Below are 23,470 nucleotides of genomic sequence, written 5' to 3'. Positions count from 1 at the left end.
GTTCAGATGAAAAATTTGAAAATGTGTATTTTGACCATTTAGTCATCATTTATGGAGGGATTGAAACACAAAAGGTCATTATCATGACATGTAATTTAAAAAGTCACTAGAGATGATAATATATCCTGATATTGCCCAGAGCATATTGCCTATATGCAGATCTGTAATGCTCACAATTCTGTCAAAAGCTTCTGTGACGGGCGTATATTGCGACAATGTTGCCCTTGTTTAACTTAAGAATCTGTCAAATTATAAAAGTTGATAAGATGTTTTAATTCGTTTTTTGTTGTTTATATTTCAGTAATCACATTAGAAGATAATGCTGATTTGCGGGAAAAACTTTCGGGTGTAAGCATGCCGATTACAGAGTATGTTAAGATTCCGATCGACGAAGAAGCCACTGATTGTATGTAGTCGTGTTTTATAATGTTACAATTGTCAATAAAATGTTTAATATCTATATTAACATTTATTAAACGTAACGATTGATTTATACAGAATTTATTTTGTTCGATTGTGTAGGAAGCTATAACCTTATAGACACACTTTCGAGAATCCGTTCCTGGAAGTAATCAGTGTAAAGTTTCTTGCTCAAGGAAACAACGACTTGCCCCTGACGGGGTTTGAACCCATGCGGCTAGCGATCATGAGATTACTAGTCTGACGCTTAACCACTCGGCCATGCCGCCATTTAAACGTAACGATTGAACTTCTAGCATTTGATTCACTTGCTTTTACAATATATATTATCATTGGATGAAGTCTTATCAATTTTGCCTCGTTTTCATTTCCCAAGTCAATCTTCAATTTTGTACTTTACACAGCCTTGTAACACCGCACTTTGGGGTCAAACGCACTTTGGGGTCCGACCCCAGAGTGCGTTACGCACTTTTGGGTCCAATTTTAACCCCAAAGTGCGTTAAACAGGTACATATGCATTTTTTAACATCAGGCAAACGACCGCACTTTGGGGTCATAGAAAATTAATGTTCATTATGTTTAAAATAATATATTGTAGTCAAAGTCAATGGTAAACAAAAAATCAAGGTATTAAATAGACACAAACATGTGCCCTGAATTATAGTAGAATCAATAGGGATTTAAATGATCTTGATTAGTAAGTGAAGAACTTTCACCAAATAAATCACCAAATAAAGAATTTGTATCAATTATTAAGCTTAAAATATTTTTTCTCAAGTTTTCCATTTATTTCAAAAGAATGTACACATTTCATTAACTCCATTGTTTTTAGCTAAATGCATTATTTCCCGTTTTTTATTTACACATTTTATAGAAATATGATAGTCTTAGCATAGACAAAGGTATAAATTCTGGGAAATCTTAGTAAGACATTTCAGTAAAAAATGTGCCTGATAATATGTTGAAAGAGCCATTTATTTAGCTAAATGTGACATATAAGAAACTTGACTAAGTGTAGATGCGGCTTTAAGTAGTAGTCAGTACAGGCGATACTAAAGATATCAACTATTTAAGTAGTCGCACATTAAGAGCGGAGCTTCAGAATAATGTAAAATTCTCACTGGGGTATAGAGGGGATTGTGGGGTATCGATCCCCCCGAGGGTTAAAAATAACGTTTTAAAGGCCCATTATGCTTTTATTTGTTTTTCTTAAAAGCTTTTTCATTTTGATGTTCTTCTATATTATCAAAAAAAAAAACAACAACACATTGGCCAATTACCTGAACCATCTTTTTCATTTGTTGCTCTTTGGCAATGATGAGTACAGTTATAGTGAATTAGTATTTTATAGGGAAGTCAAATACTACAGTGTTTTGACTTCTTTTATGACAAATAATTTCACATTTATCGCTACTTTATTCATGTAACAAGCATCTTACATTTCTCAGATACCATTATTTTAACATTTTTCGTACATATTTTTGTTTTTTTGTCGTACATATTTTTTTTAAATTTTGAATACTTACATTTTTTAGTTTTGCATACATATTCTTTTTTAGTTTGCATACATATTTTATTTTAGTTTTGCATACATATTCTTTTTTAGTTTGCATACATGTTTTATTATAGTTTTTTTTTGTACTTATTTTATTTTGTTTTTTCGTACATATTTTTACATGACGCAATTTGCAAAGTAGAGGTTGGATAATTACACCATTTGTAAAACACCATTTTTAAACACTTCCCCATCTGTAAATTACAGTACCTCATTTGCAAATGCCATTTGGAAATATCAATATTTTCATTTTTGGAGGTATCAAAAAAAAAACAACACTTTTTAGTATATATATAAATATATAGTCCGCGGTAATCCCAAAGAATGGTTCTGCATATGGTCTCGACGTGGTTAACATTTGTCACAAGGTGCCTTAAAATCCTTCATGGGGTTTCGGAGATAAGGAGCGGACATGGAACCCAAGTCTTTATCCTTTGACCTGAAGGTGTGACCCCGACCTTGAGTCGGCACACCTGGCATATAAGTTCTGCACATTATCTGGATGTGCTTAAGACTTGACCTACGTTTCATAATTCTCAATTCTCAGGGAGTGGTGCATATTCATGGAATAATAACTGATCACCAATCAACAGCCCTTTCCAAATAGACACTAATATAATAGTATATAATAATAAAAAACAATAATTATATAAAATGCATATAATATAAAAAAATGGGCCGAAAAGGGTCCGCCGAAACCAGACTTGCCCGGCCGAAAACGACTGGGCCAATTACAAAATGGGAGCAAACCACTGTGCTAGTTTTATACTCACCTATGTTTGAAGGCTGTTTTTATTGGCTAAAATATGTATGAAAAGACAAAAATAAGATATGTACGAAAAACAAAAATAAAATATGAATGCAAAATTAAAAAAAAATATGTCTGCAAAACTGACAAAAATATGTATGCAAAACTAAAATAAAATATGCAAATGTCACTTTTATGCCACCGTTATTTTGTTATATGAACACAATTTTTAGATATTTCAAGTGGTAAAATTAATGAAACTTTTATCATTTAAGCATCATAAAGTATTGACCGCCATCTTGAATTCCACCTCAAATATTCCTATGTCGCAGATAGAAAATAAGTTAGTACTCAGTATTTAAGCAGAACTCAGATGACACCTTTAGACCTCTTGAACCCAAAGTGCGTTGATATGTAGCATATTAACGCACTTTGGGGTCAATTTCTCGATTTTAACCCCAAAGTGCGTTGGACCCCAAAGTGCGGTGTGAAGTTTAACGCACTTTGGGGTAGGACCCCAAAGTGCGGTTGACCCCAATGTGCGGTGTTACAGTTTCAAATCCAGAAGTTCGATATCAAATTCATATAGTTCTCGAATACTCATAATTTGATGATGTTTATTTTAGATATGTGGTCCAAAGTTTTGCTTCCACCGATATTGAGAAAAGATGAGATAATTACGTATAACATTTTATTTAAAGTGTGAGTATATCTTTGTGAAACACATGTTTAATAGTGATGCGAATTCAAGTACTATATTAGCATTGTAAAACGAAATCATTTAAAGATATTTTACACTCATTCTCACTTTAGTACGATATTCCATGACTTCAATATTCTATGGCATTTGGTGGAAATATATCAGCCCGACCATTCCAGCAGAGGTTTTAACTTTAATATAATTTAAGCGCAAGTTTCGTAGCTTATTGGTTTGGCTTTTGCTAGTGACAATCTTTTGCATGGAAGGAGTAAGAAATACAACATGTTTTCAACAGAATTGTAGCATGTTTCATTGCAAGTATCTTCTTACTAAGAATCGTGGTTAACAATAAACACAGCTTATTTTCGCCATTCTATTGCAGATATGCCATTATACAAAACTGTTTTTGATGTAACGAAAATATTTTTCTAAAAGTCAAATTTGAATTGTATGGTGGCATATTTCTGCCAACAGTTAACCGTTATATATATCGCGTTAACTATCTGACTTTCTAGTAAGTTTCATGTTAACACGATATATAACAGATATTTATCAGACTTAATATCTTTTCTGTCAGACTGATAAACAACGAATAAGTATCTAACTTCCCAAAACACTAATACGTGCCCAGAACTGCCAACACTTTCCAGTTAATTTATATATAATTATCTGTTTATCTGTAAACCTTTTGTATTTGTTCACTGACAAAAACAAAATATTGTGTTAAAATATAACACCAATTATAAAAATTTTTATGACTTATTGAAACAATTATATGTATGATGATTTGCAGTAAGGGTTACAAATATAATTTACAATTCTTGGATGCGGCAAGTATCTTACAAATGTCTCATCTAAACTCTCCAACACAAAACGGGTCTAAAAACATCAACATTTTGCTTACAGTTATCAATTATTTATAGAATTAAAATTTGCAGTTTTCACAAGATAACTGATACAGACACATATATAAACAACCCTTTAATCCCGTTTTATAGACATTTAAAAAAAAAGGCGGCGTTGCCGTTGCCGTCCACAAACTTGTATCTGGATCATAACCTTTTTAGTTCTTGGTGAATTGTCTTCATACTTGGCCACAACAACCCTTTGGACAAGACCTTTCAGTAGACTACACTAACCTTCACCTTCATCCATAAATGACCTTGACCTTTAAGGTCAAATGTCCAAATTGTGCTTGTTCTTGCTATTATTGACTGTTACTTTGTTATTTTTGAATGAATTGTCTCTAAACTTTGACACAATAATCTTCAAGGATAGCCCTTTAAAATAATTAGACAGACATTGACCTTCACTCATAAATTACCTTGACCTTAAAAGTCAAATTATATCAGTGTTGCAAGTAGCCTTATAGCCAATTTACTACAGTTATAACACTGGAAACAGCATTGGTGGCACTATACAAAAACAAATTGGTTTATAATCCGACAACCTTCACCTTTCTGACATTCTGATACCCAAACAAATTCAGCGCTTTATGTGCTTTGATTCCATATGTTTTAGCAAGAAGGAAGTGTTTTTCCCTTTGTTGCTGAATCACATAGTTTGTACTTGTCTCCAAAGTCGGTACCATTTACGAGTTTTGATTTGAAAAACAATGTTAATCAAACATAGTAACATCTTAATGGTTTGTTCTATAATAGCATTAAGGCTACAGAAATATAGGTGACATAAAATATGAGGATTAAGTGTGTTTGTGCATTTAGTAAAGTTACATGTTACAAGCGTTATGTTAAAATCAAATTACGAGGCTCTTAAAAACCGTGCGTTTGACCATATGTTCTCAATAATATCAATATTATTATGCTTGGTATATCAAGAGTGGATATTTGTCTTGCTTATATTCTGTCATTTATTTAAACCATTTAACAATTTCTCATTAAAATTCTTTGTCAAACAGAAATTTTCAACATTAACGAGCCTCATTTATGGGACCTCTCTCACCTTCTCTTGCGATTTATTCTGCTTGATTTGTTGAATTATTCCAAGAGATTAGTCTAAGAGATGTTAATGAATGTTGGTATTATTGAAATTGTATTCTTCCACGGAAAAAAGAAGTATTCATGTTTTTAATACGCATCTGAAATGTGTTCATCACTTGTAGATAGCTTCTAAAAATCATAATTTTGATGTAATAATTGGTATTTAGACGTTTTGATTTTATAGAGATCAATTGAAGAAATACTTGCGCCTCCGTGGTCGAGGGGTTAGAGTCGATGACTTCTAATCCAGTTACCTCTCTGGCGTGGGTTCGATCCCCGGGAGATGCTTTGGTAGTTTAGCGCGGAGGAAGGTAGTCTAGTACTGGTGTAACTCTCCAGGAACGATGGTTAGGAAACTACCCGCCTATATGACTGAAATACTGTTGAAAAAGGCGTAAAATGAAACAAACAAACAAAACTTGTGTTGATCGCCGTTGGATATCAATAATACGATATGGAAATAGGCTTATTTTATTCAATGATAATAGGATTACTAAACGCGTCTTCAACATGGACTTCAATAAATGCAGTGTAGTGCAGTGACGTTAAAACGGTTATGACAAAATTGAACTTGGTCAGACGTTTTGAGAACAAAACCGTTATAAGTATAGATTATGTTAAGACCAAGGTAACTCAATATTATACGGATAATTGGAAAACTGACATACAAAAAGTACAGAAATTACGAACCTATGTTACCCTTAAGGATAATTTTATAACAGAAAAATATGTACAGTTAAATTTGAATAAAAATGAAAGATCAATGCTATCTCAGTTTAGGTGTGACATTCTCCCGTTAAGGATTGAAACTGGACGTTATATCAGTGAAACACCAGAGCAGAGAATTTGTATGTTTTGTACCGATAATAAAATAGAAAATGAAAAGCACTTTTTAGTCCAATGTCCCTTTTACAACAACATCAGAGTAGACATTTTTAGTGAACAATTTATGAATGCAGATTTTATGAACATGAACGATGATATGAAAATGAAATATCTTGTTGTAAGTTTTCCACCAAAAGTAGCTAAATACCTTGTTAATGCTTATCTTAAAAGAAAGAAATCCTTGTTTAATCGTTGAAATATTCATGTGAACTATTTATAATGTATATATGTTTCAGGTGACTTATTGGTCCATTGGGCCGGGTGTTATGTTAAATTATTTAATTTCGTTATTTGTAAACTGCCATACACATGTCACTATAATAAAATATTTACTTACTTACTTACTTACTTATATGACATGACGTAAATTATTTAAAATTTGACAGTTGACTAATAATAAGTAGGCACTATTTTAGATTTTTTCAGTAACTACATAGTCATGTTTATTCATTTGGAAAATAAGATTTCAGCATATTCGGTATAAGGGGCGTTTTAAAAAAAAGATATAGTTTATATACTTTAAATGATTGATTCCCATTCGCAGATGGTCATATAGTAAGATGATAGAAAGTTTATTATAAGTGACCAAATAAAATCGCCATACCACATGTACAATTTTAAGGACCATTGTTTCAAAATGAGGAAATTTATTTTCTGGTGTCAAATAGATAACCTAACATAGTGAAAAATCTAGGACATCTGTACTGGTAATATTTTACATTTAAGATGCTTTTGAAATTGAATAGCATTTTAATAGACATGTACAAGAAAAGTCATTTTTTAATTCTAGAATTTATGAAATGTCGTGGTTTACTGAGAATGAGTGATTGCATTATAATTCCCCATGATTGCGTGTTAAATCATTTGACATAGATTTTTATAAAAAGATATAGGCTCAAACAAACGTATAATGATGATTCGCTAATAACAACTTTAACAAAAACAGTATGTGAATGTTTTTGTTTTTTTTTCTTTACATAGGTATGGTGGACCAGGAACACAGCTTGTAACAGGAGAGTTTAGCATCGGCTGGGAGCATTATTTATGTAGTACACACGGTATAATAATTGTATTTGTGGATGGGCGTGGTACCTCAGGGAGAGGAAATAAATGGTTACATGCTAATTACAAGAAACTAGGCACAGTTGAAGTTGAGGATACAATAACAGCAGCACGGTAAGTTTGTGTTAAGATAAAACTGTATTTCTTTTCCTGTTTGATGCATGTTTTATCCTATCAGGTCAGATGATCACGAGAGCGGAGCTATGTCGTAGTTTGATGCATGTTTTATCCTATCAGGTGAGGTGACCACGAGCGCGGAGCGATGTCGTAGTTTGATGCATGTTTTATCCTATCAGGTGAGGTGACCACGAGAGCGGAGCTATGTCGTAGTTTGATGCATGTTTTATCCTATCAGGTGAGGTGACCACGAGAGCGGAGCTATGTCGTAGTTTGATGCATGTTTTATCCTATCAGGTGAGGTGACCACGAGAGCGGAGCTATGTCGTAGTTTGATGCATGTTTTATCCTATCAGGTGAGGTGACCACGAGAGCGGAGCTATGTCGTAGTTTGATGCATGTTTTATCCTATCAGGTCAGATGATCACGAGAGCGGAGCTATGTCGTAGTTTGATGCATGTTTTATCCTATCAGGTGAGGTGACCACGAGCGCGGAGCGATGTCGTAGTTTGATGCATGTTTTATCCTATCAGGTGAGGTGACCACGAGAGCGGAGCTATGTCGTAACTTCCGTTTTAATACTTAGTCAATTTACCAGAATAGTTTGCTTTGATTAATTATGTATTTTGTAATCATTGGTTACTTCTTCGAGGCGAAATTGCTTCGTGACAAATAATCTTGAACAATGTGTTGAATGTTCATTTGTCTTACACGCTGACTGAAAAATATTGTAGGATATTCAGTCGGTTTCTTGCTTACAAGTTATAATTATTGGTTAGTTATCCAGGTAAGCCAGTTAGATGGACCGATCAACAAGTTATCTCTTTGTTATCACCAAACCTGTAGCAAAACAAAGTAAATATCATAAAACACAGCATATTTAAATGGTCTGATCGTCTCATATGAAGTAACAAAACAATACGTACGACTGTCTCAGGAATGAATTAACTTTGCGTTTTTTTCGAATATGAACGTTAATCTTTTATACACGCATAATTAAAAGGGAAGATTTTTTTCTCAATATTATTATCCAATATACATGTATCTGAATCTGTTTTAGCAAATAACAATAGGTATTTCTATATTGTAGTGCATTTAAATTGTCTATAGCATTTTATCAGCTAATCACTACATTCACTTACTAACATTAACACCGTGAAAGGGTAAATAATTATATTCTACAAAATTTAATATAAAGCGCCGTTTATTCTCTTTATAATTTAATTGTAATATTTATCTATCTTTTTTCCAGATATTTTAATAAATTGCATTATGTGAATGAGCAGACAGCTATCTGGGGACTGGTAAGCGACTTGTTTATATATTTATCTATTTACGAATAAAATCAATAAATTAAATCACAAACATTTGTTAATAATATGTGATGTTATTCAATTACATAAACTCGCAGACAATTTAATTTTAATCCATTCAACGTTCTCCTCATACAATACTTAATGAAAAAAACAGAAATATTTTAAGTTTAACATCAAAGATTTATTGTCACTCCGTCACATCTAATATAAACACAAACGTTATAATAATATGTGCACCTTACGCATAAATAAATAAATAAAACCATGCATTTCGAGTAATTATATGTATAAATATTATAATACCAATTTGAATGATATGGTGAATCACACATTGTCAGTGGAACGCCATTTTCTTTTTCGAATGAAAATGTCGAATTAAACTGATACACACAAACATGTACTTTTCGGACATGAAAAACTGATACACACAAACATGTACTTTTCGGACTAAACTGATACACACAAACATGTACTTTTCGGACTAAACTGATACACACAAACATGTACTTTTCGGACTAAACTGATACACACAAACATGTACTTCACGGACATGAATTAAACTGATACACACAAACATGTACTTTTCGGACTAAAAATTCTTGTAGAGGATATAGACTCCAAGAGCTTAAAACTTAGTGCATTTTTTTTACGTTGGCAAAGAAGGAAAACTCAAACAAGAGCATAGAATTTTCTTAATCTTTACATTTAATTAAGAACTTTTATGATAAATAGTTTATAAGTCGTGCTACTTTTTTCAGAAAATTAGCATCTTATATACTGTTAAACTATCGTTTAAACCTAGACCTAATGATTTCCTTTCTCAGTCATATGGAGGTTTCTTGACGTCATCGGTGATAGGTCAGGGAACAGAGGCATTCAAATGTGGTCTTGCGGTAGCACCCGTTACAGATTGGAGATATTATGGTAAAGCTTTCGCTATTCTATTTTTTTAAGTTTTTAACTGTTTATCGGTAAGTTTTAACTATTTAACTAAAAGTTTAAACTATTCAACGAAAATTTTAAACTATTCACCGACAAGTTTTCACAATTCAACGACAATTTTTTACTATTTAGGGATAAGTTTTAACTATTTAAGGACAAGTTGTAACTTTTTGATAACAAGTTTTAAACATTTTGGGACAAGTTTTAACTATTTACACTTACGTTTTATCTGTTTTACAAGTTTTAACCATTTAGGGACATGTTTTCACTATTTTACGACAAGTTTTAACTATTTTAAGACAAGTTTTAACTATTAAGGGATAAGTTTTAACTATTTATGTCAAGTTTTTACTATTTGACGACATGTTTTAACTATTCGACGACATTTTTTAACTATTTAGGCACATGTTTCAACTTCATAGTAATAACAACAAGTTTTAGCTATTAAACGACAAGTTTTAACTATTAAACGACAAGTTTTAGCTATTAAACGACACGTTTTAGCTATTAAACGACAAGTTTTAACTATTAAACGACAAGTTTTAGCTATTAAACGACAAGTTTTAGCTATTAAACGACAAGTTTTAATTATTTAGGGACAAGTTCTTTCTATTCAACGACAAGTTTTAACATGCCCATCACTAAATCTACAAGGAAACAATGAATGGAGTGTTGTTGAAATCACACTTTTTGAAATAAAGGCAATCACAACACCACCTTTGACATTATCTTCCAAAGCCATCTATTTCAATGCTACTTCTGAATTATATATGAAGCAATTTTGTTTTCTTGAATACGGAACTTTTATTGTTTTAGCTACAATATTACACTGACGATAAGTATAGTGTTCTGTAAATGAAGATAGTAATGTATTTTAGACAAATAATATCATTTTGGACGTTCTAGTGTGACAAAAATCTAAAATTAACTGAAATTATTCTAAACATTCTTTATCTAAAATAAGGACGCTAATGAGAAGGTCAATATTGACTTATTTTGGGTAAAGTAGTTATTAACACAATCTGGCTTTCGCCTTCTTTCGATTATCTTTGTATTAACTATTTACAGTATATTTTTGCCACTTGAAAGTGTGTTTTCAACTAAGACGTCATTAGGAAAAATACCAATGTAACGGCTTCCATTATACTCATATTGGTCCGTAATCCTTCTGTAAAATTAATTTATATGTAAATAGATATGGAATTAATTTTTGCCTAATAAAGACTTGAACCTGCTGGAACCTTGTTCGATAAGTCTTTGTCACCGGTATAGAACCAGGCTAGCCTGCACCTCCGTGCAGTCTGGTCAGTACTATAGACTGACCTTACTTTTCAACTTGATATTATTAAAATTGATTACGGACAGTTCGAAAAATGGAAGCCGGACAATTATGTTTAGAAAAAATATGAAGGTAAAGACCTGATCAGGAATATTAATCATTATATAATGTGAATGTTGCTTTTTTTCGTATTGTACAGATTCGGTATATACAGAACGGTATATGGGTTTACCGAGGGCTCATGATAATCTTGCTGCTTATAACGTAAGTTAATAACACCACTTGATAATTGGTGCCTTTATTATATGGAACCTGTTTCTTGACATGTTGTACATTTAACTTGTTAATTTGTTCATATAATTACGGACCTGTATTTCCAAAGTGACTACTACTCAGGACATTTTGTTGTTATTAGCTCACCTGAGCAAGAAGTGCTCAAAGGTGAGCTTTTGTCATCACTCTGCGTCCGTCGTGCGTCGTGCGTCGTGCGTCCTTCAAAAAATGGCGTCAAACTTTTCAAACAACATCTCCTCCTAAACTACATGGCCTATTGCAACCTTAAAAAATCTTCTTCTAAAAAACCGTAAGAGCTAGAGCTTAGATATTTGGCATTAAACATCTTCTAATGAGTGCCTACCAAGTTTGTTCAAATCAAAGCCCTAGGGTCAAAATTGGCCCCGCCCCAGGGGGTCATTGATTTTCCCTATATGCATATAGTAAAAACTTAAAAAATCTTCTTTTAAAGAACTCAAAGAGCTAGAGCTAAGATATTTAGCATGAAACATGTTCTAATGGGTGTCTACCAAGTTTGTTCAAATAAAAGCCCTGGGATCAAAATTGGCTCCGCCCCGGGGGTCATTGATTTTCCTTATATGTGTATAGCAAAAACTTAAAAAAATCTTCTTTAAAAAAACCCAAATAGCTGGAGTTTAGCTATTAAGCATGAAACATCTTCTAGTGAGTGTCTACAAAGTTTGTTCAAATCAAAGCCCTAGGGTCAAAATTGGCCCCGCCCCGGGGGTCATTGATTTTCCTTATATGACTGTGTATAGCAAAAACTTAAAAATCTTCTTTGAAAAAACTCAGATAGCTAGTGTTTAGATATAAAGCATGAAACATCTTCTAGTGAGTGTCTACCAAGTTTGTTCAAATAAAAGCCCTAGGGTCAAAATTGGCCCCGCCCCAGGGTGTCTTTGATTTTCCCTATATGCATATAGTTAAAACTTAAAAAATCTTCTTTTAAAGAACCCAAAGAGCTAGAGCTAAGATATTTAGCATGAAACATCTTCTAATGAGTGTCTACAAAGTTTGTTCAAATAAAAGCCCTAGGGTCAAAATTGGCCCCGCCCCCAGGGGTCATTGATTTTCCCTATGTGCATATAGTAAAAACTTAAAAATCTTCTTTTAAAGAACTCAAAGAGCTATAGCTAAGATATTTAGCATGAAACATGTTCTCTTGGGTGTCTACCAAGTTTGTTCAAATAAAAGCCCTAGGGTCAAAATTGGCCCCGCCCCGGGGGTCATTCATTAGCTTGACTTTTTTTTTTAGATATATACATATATATATATATACACATATATATTTATATATATAGGATATTAAATGAGTGTAGGTTTAATACTAAATTTATTGAACGAGTTGAATAAAATCATATTATGCGAGCCTCTGGCGAGCATAATATTGTTTTATTCAACGAGTTCAATAAATTTAGTATTGAATCTACACGAATATAATATTCTATTTATCACATACATGTATATAAAAAAAGAACGGTAAACTGTTAACAAGAGTCATTTTTCTTTGACGCGCCTATAGTGTAACGCTTATATTACCGCGCTTTAACGCTATGTTTATAGCGCAAATGACGTGACGTCAAAGTGTTATTACACTAGTGTAATATCGTCTAGTGTAATATCGTTTTTATTAAATGGCTTTATTACACTCCTGTGCCGCGGGTTATGTGATAAATATATATATATATATATACATGCATACATATACAACCAAGTTTGTTCAAATAAAAGCCCTGGGGTTTAAACTGGCCCCGCTCCAGGGGCCTATATACAGGTGAGCGACTTTGGGCCATCATGGCCCTCTTGTTTTTATCAAAGGTTTGAAAATTTATTAAGTAAATCCTGCTTGTTCTTAAATTACCTGAAACATGAATTAGATACAGATATTTGAATATGACTAATTCTAGCATAAAAATTATCAAATACACATTTGAAATAAAGCTATGTACACATACATTTAAAAAGCTATCAAAGTATATTAAGAACTACATAAAACAATGTTTAGGCAAACACTTGGTACTAACAGTTACTGTATTACATTGAAGGGTCCATAATCGCCGCCTTGTGAATACATCTGTTTAAACCATTTTCGTAGGTTAATGTTGAGTTCTGCTTCAGCCGATGCTAAAATCGATTAGATGGCTTACGTGTGTTAGGTGTTTTGGAAGACCTTTAAGGTTTTCAGTTTTGACTTATTTATTTCAAATCCCACTTTATGTTTCCAGGCTGCTAATGTATCCAGGTTTGCATCGAATTTTAAATCGGCAAGGTTCATGGTAATACATGGAACTGGGGACGGTAAGTGACTTTTTCACTATAGCTATACAAAAATCTGATCGTTGATCGGGTAAGTTTTGTTCTTGGTATTGTTTGACTTGTGTCCATCTCGGTTACCCAATGACATAAACCGCACCTTATCAATATCTAAATGATAGCCAATATCGTTCAGTAATTTCGAAAAAGCTTGCTTGTAAATAAGCTTTACACAAAACCCTACTCGCCACTTGATGTGTTGTCGCTAAATTACTTTAAAAGAACTCCACTGTGGTCTGAAAGATTTGAATTCTTACAAAGATCCCCTAAGGGCACTTGAAATAGAAAGATATGCATGAGATAATTAAAAATATACTCTGAAATAAACTGAAAATAGTATTTTGAGCCATTCCTATCCCAATTTAAGTGAAATGGTTGCAACAATTTTCAGTGTTGTTTTTTTTAGCTCACCTGTCACAAAGTGACAGGGTGAGCTTTTGTGATCGCTTTTCGTCCGGCGTCCGTCCGTCGTCCGTCCGTAAACTTTTACTTTAAATGACATCTCCTCATAAACCACTAAGCCAATTTCATCCAAACTTCACAGGAATGTTCCTTTGGTGGTCACCTTTAAAAATTGTTCAAAGAATTTAATTCCATGCAGAACTCTGGTTGCCATGGCAACCGAAAGAAAAAACTTTAAATATCTTCTTTTAAAAAACCCTGAGAGCTAGAGCTTAGATATTTGGCATGAAGCATCTTCTAGTGAGTGTCTACCAAGTTTGTTCAAATAAAAGCCTTGGGGTCAAAATTGGCTCCGCCCCAGGGGGTCATTGATTTTCCCTATATACATATAGTAAAAACTTAAAAAATCTTTTTTTAAAGAACCCAAAGAGCTAGAGCTAAGATATTTACCATGAAACATCTTCTAATGAGTGTCTTACCAAGTTTGTTCAAAGAAAAGCCCTGGGGTCAAAATTGGCCCGCCCCAGGGGTTATTGATTTTCCCTATATGCATATATAGTAAAAACTTAAAAAATCTTCTTTTAAAGAACTCAAAGAGCTAGAGCTAAGATATTTAGCATGAAACATGTTCTAATAGGTGTCTACCAAGTTTGTTCAAATAAATTCCCTGGGGTCAAAATTGACCCGGCCCCGGGGGTCATTGATTTTCTTTATATAGCGAAAACTTCAAAAATCTTCTATGAAAAAACCCAAATAGCTAGAGTTTAGATATTAAGCATGAAACATCTTCTAGTAAGTGTCTACAAAGTTTGTTCAAATAAAAGCCCTGGGGTCAAAACTGGCCCCGCCTCTGGGGTGTCAATGTTTTTAACTATATTTGTATAGTAAAAACATAAAAATCTTCTTTTAAAAAACCCAATGAGCTAGAGCTTAGATATTTAGCATGAAACATCTTCTTATGGTTGTCTTCCAAGTTTGTTCAAATAAAAGCCCTGGGGTTTAAACTGGCCCCGTTCCGGGGGCCTATATACAGGTGAGCGACCTCAGGGCCATCATGGCCCTCTTGTTTGGGTCATGTTTTATAATTAGAATATTTTTTCAGGAAAAAAGGTGTGAGCAAATGATCTGAATTGCACCAAGTTTTTGGGTTTTAAAACAAATTTTAAAAATTTTTCTAACTTTTAACCCTTTTAAGAAATTTTTGACTGGCCCCTTTTATTTTTAAGAAAACCCCCCGGGTGGATTTCTGAAACAAATGGCCTTTTTTAAAGAAAAAAACTTTTTTGGGGAATTATCTTTTGGGTTTTTTTCCCTATTATTGGGAAAATTTTAAATTTCGAGAAATCGAGCCGTTTAAAATGTACAAAAAAACGTCCTTCTTACCCTTTCCCAGAAATTCATCGTGGTCACTTAGTTTCCCAAGCTGCTTTCCCATTTCGCGAGGGAACCACCCCTTTGGTTATGCCCTTTTTTAAAACCCCCCTTAACCCCCCGCACTTTGGGTCCGACGAAACCTTTGGGGCCCCCCGTTTCCCAAGTGCGTTACCTCCTCTTTCCCCACTTTTTTTTTTCCCAAACGCATTTTGGGGTCAAAATTTCTTGAAAAATGACCACAAAGTCTTTAAAATATGCGACAAAATTGGGCCCCATTTTGGGGTTTCCAGGGTTTCTGAAAGGGGGTAAATTTTTTTCTGTTTAAAAAAGTACTGACTTTTTTTGATCCCCGACATTTAAACTTTTTGGGGTGGAGTTTAAAGGGCCCCGGCCCATTTTGTTTAATCTTAATGAAAAAATTTTCCCATAAATTTTACCCCTTGAAAACCCCAAAAAAATTTGTTTAATTAAAAACCCCCAAATACTCTAGTCCCAAAAATTTTTTCCCTTTGTTTTTCCCTAAAAAAAAAAGTTTTCCCCTGCAAAAAAATCCTGTTTTTAAATTTATTTATTTTGGGGGCCCATAATTTTTGGGGGCCTATTTGACCCCCCATTTTAAATAAGATGGGGATAAAATTTAATTTTGCGTTAATTTTTTTTTTTAAAAAAAACCAAAAAAATTATTCTTTTTTTGCAATGTTCTGGTGAAATATCAAGTTTCTCGATCGGACTATAAATGGTGATTTTTACAAATACATTATTAAGCTTATCAACAAACTTAAGTTGTTTTTTTTTTGTTAGCTCCGTAACAACCGTTCGCCAGAGACTTTTTTAATGGGAAATCATACATACTTCTTTAGAAAGGGCAAACATGAATTTTAAAGAGAACACATGAAAAAGATGGCTCAGGTAACTGGCCAATGAGTATTTTTTTGGATACTATAGAAGATCATCAAAATTAAAAAGCCTTTAAGAAAAACAAAATAAAAGCATAATAGGCCTTCAAGGAGCAGTAGTCCAGTGGTAGGACGCGCGCTTAGGGATCGAGAGGTCCCGGGTGCGAACCCCACTAGGGGCACTGCTAATTTCCTTGAGCAAGAAATTTACCTGCGATTGCTTCACTTCACCCAGGTGTAAATGGGTACCTGCGAGGGTGGTATAAATCCGTTGCGCCAAAGTGTCGGCTGCATTAAGCGGAGTTAAAAGACTCCCCAGGGAGATTGATAGATAGATACCAGTAGCCCGATGACCAGGGGTAATAGCTGTAAAGTCGGTGAACGTGCGTAAGCATGAAACTTAGACTATAAAATGCAATTACTTTATTCTAAACGTTATTTTTATAATCTCGAGGGGATCGACACCCCACCTTTACATTATTATGGCACTCCGTTTTAATGTGTGTCTACTTAAATAGTGTATGATAATTTTGAGTACTGCCTGTACGACTACTAAATAAGGCCTGATCTACACCAATATTAATTTAGATAAGCTAAATAAATGGCCCTTTCAACATATTATCAGGCACATTTTTTTTACTGAAATGTCCTTTTAAGATTTCCAAGAATTTATACTTTTGTCTATGCTAAGACTATCATATTTTTAAAAAAATGCTTAAATTAAATAAAAAACGGGAAAATGATGCAATTAGCTAAAAATGGAGTTAATGAAAGGTGTACATTCTTTTAAAATAAATGGAAAATTTTAGAAAAATATATTTTGAGCTTATTAATTGATACAAATTCTTTATTTGATGAAAGTTCTTCACTTACTGATCAAGATCATTTAAATCCCTATTGATTCTACTTTAATTCAGGGCTCATGTTTGCATCTATTGAATTCCTTGAATTTTGTTTACCACAATATATTATTTAAAACATAATGAAAATTCATTTTTATGACCCCATCGTTTGTCTGATGTTAAAAAATGCATATGTACCTGTTTAGCGCACTTTAGGGTCGAAATTTGGACCCCAAATTGCGTAACGCACTCTTGGATCGGACCCCAAAGTACGTAACGTGTGGGCTGGACCCCAAAGTGCGGTGTTACAAACCTCCATAAAGTGTATTAAGCTCATATCTGTTGTCTGAAGTTTACATATTTTTGTATGAATTTTGAAAAAGAATAATTCAATGTAAATAACAGAATTTTTTTAATTTTATAAAATTATTTCATTAGATTTAGTTTTATTCCCGTGTATCTTAACACGTTTTATGTTTTCATTTTCAGACAATGTTCATTTCCAAAATACCGCTCAACTAATTAAAGCATTAACAGAGGAAGATGTATATTTCAGATCTCAGGTAAATCTTTGTCATCATTGTATCAAATAATGCTTAACTTATCACTTGTATCTACATATATTAAATAATGCTTAACTTATCACTTGTATTTACATCTATCAAATGTATCAAATAATGCTTTACTTATCACTTGTATCTACATATATCAAATAATGCTTAACTTATCACTTGTATCTACATATATCAATTGTATCAAATAATGCTTAACTTATCACTTGTATCTACATATATCAAATGTATCAAATAATGCTTAACTTATCACTTGTATCTACATATATTAAATGTGTCAAATAATGCTTAACTTATCACTTGTATCTACATATATTAAATGTGTCAAATAATGCTTAACTTATCACTTGTATCTACATATATCAAATAATGCTTAACTTATCACTTGTATCTACATATATCAAATGTATCAAATAATACTTAACTTATCACTTGTATCTACATATATTAAATGTGTCAAATAATGCTTAACTTATCACTTGTATCTACATATATTAAATAATGCTTAACTTATCACTTGTATCTACATATATCAAATAATGCTTAACTTATCACTTGTATCTACATATATCAATTGTATCAAATAATGCTTAACTTATCACTTGTATCTACATATATCAAATGTATCAAATAATGCTTAACTAATCACTTGTATCTACATATATCAATTGTATCAAATAATGCTTAACTTATCACTTGTATCTACATATATCAAATGTATCAAATAATGCTTAACTTATCACTTGTATCTACATATATCAAATAATGCTTAACTTATCACTTGTATCTACATATATCAAATGTATCAAATAATGCTTAACTTATCACTTGTATCTACATATATCAATTGTATCAAATAATGCTTAACCTATCACTTGTATCTACATATATCAAATGTATCAAATAATGCTTAACTTATCACTTGTATCTACATATATCAATTGTATCAAATAATGCTTAACTTATCACTTGTATCTACATATATCAAATGTATCAAATAATGCTTAACTTATCACTTGTATCTACATATATCAAATGTATCAAATAATGCTTAACTTATCACTTGTATCTACATATATCAAATGTATCAAATAATGCTTAACTTATCACTTGTATCTACATATATTAAATAATGCTTAACTTATCACTTGTATCTACATATATCAAATGATTGTGTAGATACTCATTATGTTTTAATATCTTATGTGTCAGTTCTTTTGTTTGCATTTATAAATTTTAGATTTGCTTTCAAAAAAAAGTACATTTAATTTAAACTCATTTAAATTCATACAAGTAATATTTTCGATAATTCATGGAGGTGTTACTCAAAAGCCACTCTAATGAAATCCATTGCACGATGAAAGTAATAGTTTGATTTATCAAAGTAACGATTAACTGAAAGGAGCTAAAGTCACATTCCGGACAAAAAATGTGTAACAATGTCTTGTATGGTTAATGCTGACCATTATCTCATATATTTTACAGATTTATACGGACGAAAATCATAATTTAGATGGCGGCAATACTAAGAAACATTTACACAATACAATGGAGGACTTTATTTTACAATGTTACGGGAAGCCTACAAATTTTGATGAGCTAAACGATTTCTCTCTTGAGGCTGAAAAAGACGTGGAAGATTACGATTAATAGATTGAAAACATTGATTTATTCCAATATGATTTTGATGCTCATTCTGATAATACGAGGGAAAAATGTCAATTGTTCAGTTCCGACGAACGAACATTGTGCTTATGTATGTACAAACTGCGGCGAGCTTCTCTTTTTTCCAGTAATTGGTGTGGAGGTAGTGTGTTTATTGTTCAAATGAGAGAGAAATTGTGATATATCTAAACGCTACTTTTTAGAAGAAGAGTATTAAGAAACTTCCTTGGCCATGGAAGGACATGTTGCTATAGATTTATACCAGTGTGTTTATTTATTATACAGACCTCTAAAAGACATCTTTATCACCAAACTAGACGCTTCAAAATCTTGAAATGTCAAAGTGAAAGTCTCAACTGATTTAAATGAAAAACAGATCGATATTCAAAGTTTCTTCACACAATAACGTAAAATAACTTTCCGTTATTTTGGTTGGTCATTTATAATGAAAATAACATATTCAAGCAAATAAAGATCAAAATTGCTGATGCCATACGATATTTATGTTGCAGCAAATAATGTACATCATGTGCCAATTCGCATTACATTTTTCTATTGCCATATAATTCATAGTGCCAAGTTATTTGTTCACACGCGACCATGTTAAAGTACAGAAGATGATGAAAACATTATTGATGAAGCTTGAATAAATATGTCGATACATGTCATAGCTTATAAATAGGAATTGATAATGAAATATCACAGAAGGCAAGCGAAGATAAGGAGTAAATGTATACTTTTGTTATTGCATACAATTTACAAAAGTGATTATCATTATGTCGATATTGTTTATATTAAAATTGCATATGTGTTAACACACGGCCCAGGGATGAATGTTTAGTGAATGTTTCGACAAGAAAAGTAATGGTATTGCAGAATAATTATGATCAGTATGTGTGCTGGTACATTGAATTTTCTATGTATGAACAGGTTCTAAACTGATTGGTGTATTGTTATCTAATTGGTAGATTTGTAAAGGAAATTGAAGAATACTGAAAACTCACTGTGAACTTTTTATTTCAATGCTAAGGGGGGCATAGGAAGCTGTCTGTATGGTTGTTTAAACCATGAGAAAAAATACTGTGATAATGAAACTTGTGCAGGACTGAGAAATGTTTGAAAAACGGGTTAAAGAATTGGAATGCGCGTATAAGCAATTGTGTAATAAGATAAGGTACTATTTACAGTATAAAAATAACTCAATATTCTTACATTGAATTTGACAGAATATGGAAAGCGGTTTTGTATTGACATTTTCTTTTTCTTAATATGCTTCACCATCGATACAAAAAAGATTTAGAATAAGAAATTCGTTGCACATTTTTGCATGGTGAAAATGGTGTATAATGTACGGATGTTTTGATTGGTTGTTATCAGAGTAGGCGTGTTTAATACCATGGTATGATTGTTAACCAGTACATGTTGGAATGTTGTTAACATAGAATGGTTTTGACAGTTGTTATTGTTTGGATTTAGCTTGAGGGTATATTAAGAATAAATGCCAAAATCATTATAGGTATGAACCGATTTGTCAAATAAAAACTGAAACCGAACTGTCAACGAAAATAGAAAATTGTTGCAGACGTTTTATTTTTCACTGAGTAAGTGTCAAACTTTATAAACAATTAATCAACAAATATTTGATTTAAAGTATAATAAATGCTGACTTATTGCTAATAATAATAATAATGATAATGATGACGTTTTGTTTTTGATTATTTCAAACAAGAGGTGTTTCAAAATATATAAGACAATATAATGAATAGTGGCAAGGGATGGATATAAAATATGATATTGGAATTGAGACATTCCCCGTTCCTCCAAACACTGGGGAAATATTATCTTGGGAAATATTGCTTTACTTATTTACTATTTATTCAAAAGTATTCATTTATTGAAAATTCAAAGTTATTTATAATGTTACACATACACTTGCATGCTATCATCCCAGAGTATCAACTAAGGTTTGTATAGATGTGTTACTGTAATTGAAACGTGTATTATTTTAACATTTTGTATGTGAATTGATATTGTTAGAATTCAGGTTTGTTCGCATCCATTCCATCTACATCTGTATTTATTAAGTTAAGTTTATTTGAGCGTTCAAAGGGTTACTGGTAAATCAGTCTTGCTTATCGGGCATTACAGTACTAGCTTGTCAAAAATGTTCAATGGATTCATTATTCCGAAAACTCTTTGAACAGCTCTTTTATCTTTCTGAGTTTTGATTTTGAACAAGTTTTCGTTGTTTCATTCTTCATAATTATGAACTTTTGAAATTCTCGTATATGAATTGTATCATTTTTGTTAAACATTTGTTTATTTGTTTCGGTTTGAAATAACGTGATAGATATTGAATCTTAAATGTTTTTACATAAATTTGTTCAATAACATAATACATTTTGTTAGACATTTACCTACTATACGTGTTTATTTACCGGGCTGCAAACGTTTCAAATGGATAAAAACGAAATACTTTCTGTAAATATTTTAGCAGAACGTGGTAATTATTTCATAAATGTTCATATATGTTGTTTGTTTTGCTGACATGTGTCTGATATTACAAACTTTCATCGCCAGTGGGAATATACAATCACACGTGCGAGGTCAAAATTTTAATATTTCTATTCCCAATTAATTTGTTGTAGGAAACGATTTGTTCGGAAATACGATACAATGCAGTTCAATAATAACCTAATTAAATCAAAGGGCTGCAAGCTCTGTGGTATTTTCTGATCTTTGCAATCTAAATCGTACATTTTCCTTTGATGTATCATAATTCATCTTGCAAGGCATCGAGTTGCAGCTACTGCGTTTAGATTTTTTGCTATAACAGTTTGATACATACGGAAATTTGCATGACCAGAGTTTCTAACTTGCATTATAAAATCATTTATGTACATTTTTTATGACAGCCACACCTTATTCTTGCATATCGTGGCTAATTCCTTAAAAAAGAATATTAAAATCGCTAAAAAACATTTAAGATTAAAATCGCTAAAACACTTTAAGAAAAAAAACAATTGTTGCCTTACCTATACCTTTCTCTTCCTAAACAAGCGTGTTACCCCTCGAAAGTTTGAAGCAAACCAAATTATTCAAAATTTAGAATTTCCATTAGGGTTTGAAATCCTTATTAATGTCCAGATATTTTGTTCACGGTAATTTCAATAATTTAGCAAAAATCTTCCCGCCCTAAAAGTCCGACATGTATATAATATTTTACTATCGGCTGAAGAGCCCTTTGTTTACATGGATTAAATTATCGGGCTTAACTTATAAGACCGTTACTTAAGGTAGAAATTGATAATCGATCGTCGACTGCCCTAAATTTGTCCCTGTCCTAGAGTCAACATTCTTAATTTGTTTTTCAGAAAACCTAAATAACAAATGTTCATTAAGTCAGCGTTTAATTCCGATCACAATAATCCGAACCTTTACGGAAATAGCCGAGTAATTTTCATTGATAAAAATGATATTCATCCGCGTAATTTGTGATTGTCCATTTATTGACTATTCTATAAGCCAAGGCTACTTTGAATGCGTTTTAATTCGCTGGATACTTGTAACAAAATAAAAATATGTCTTTCTTTTACATCGCTAGTTTTAAGCTGTTTTGAGAACTATATTTTGTTGTTAGGATTGTCGGGAAGCGCTGTTCCTGAGATTGAATGTCAGCATTGTATTTCCTGACGCTTTTGTAGCGTTTATCTTCTTTTAGTAAAATTGAGTTGTTACAATAATTTAAGGAAACGTTCAAGGGTCATTTTTTAGTGAGATGAAATGTTTTAACACAAACCAATGTAATTTACTCACAAAGGCTGGATAAGTTTTGTCACTTTTCTCAAAAAAGTATTATATGTTATGTTTTGAAGGTTTTTGTCCTAGTAAAGGTTTGTCAAAATGACAAATGTTGTGAGGTTTCTTTTTCAAAAGAGAAAAAGATACACGTTGTTCAGACGAAAAACTTAATTCTAACACTCCACGTGATTTTTTCATTTTAAAGCAACAATAAAAAACAGTTTTATTTATATTTTCAGTTCTCTACTCTTATAATGTTCTCTTTTCAAACAAAACTGAAATAAAAT

General features: G+C 32.2%; 1 protein-coding gene across 1 annotated transcript in view; it reads left to right on the top strand.

Moving 5' to 3' along the window:
• The window catches only part of LOC132720398 (dipeptidyl peptidase 4-like), a gene marked incomplete at its 5' end in the record, with an annotated part of 59,999 nt that extends 36,806 nt beyond the window's left edge, over nucleotides 1–23,193 (top strand). Inside the window, 9 exon segments of the mRNA XM_060704527.1 lie at nucleotides 302–406; nucleotides 3,350–3,425; nucleotides 7,290–7,484; nucleotides 8,740–8,791; nucleotides 9,628–9,727; nucleotides 11,224–11,288; nucleotides 13,544–13,616; nucleotides 17,635–17,708; nucleotides 19,203–23,193. Of these exon segments, the coding sequence (XP_060560510.1) occupies nucleotides 302–406; nucleotides 3,350–3,425; nucleotides 7,290–7,484; nucleotides 8,740–8,791; nucleotides 9,628–9,727; nucleotides 11,224–11,288; nucleotides 13,544–13,616; nucleotides 17,635–17,708; nucleotides 19,203–19,367 (905 nt within the window).
• Nucleotides 23,194–23,470: the final 277 nt, after the last annotated feature.

Source organism: Ruditapes philippinarum, unplaced genomic scaffold (assembly GCF_026571515.1).
Source record: "Ruditapes philippinarum isolate M1 unplaced genomic scaffold, ASM2657151v2 ctg3255_1_1_1_1, whole genome shotgun sequence".
Taxonomy (NCBI): domain Eukaryota; kingdom Metazoa; phylum Mollusca; class Bivalvia; order Venerida; family Veneridae; genus Ruditapes; species Ruditapes philippinarum.
This window is presented reverse-complemented; position numbering and strand designations above follow the sequence as displayed.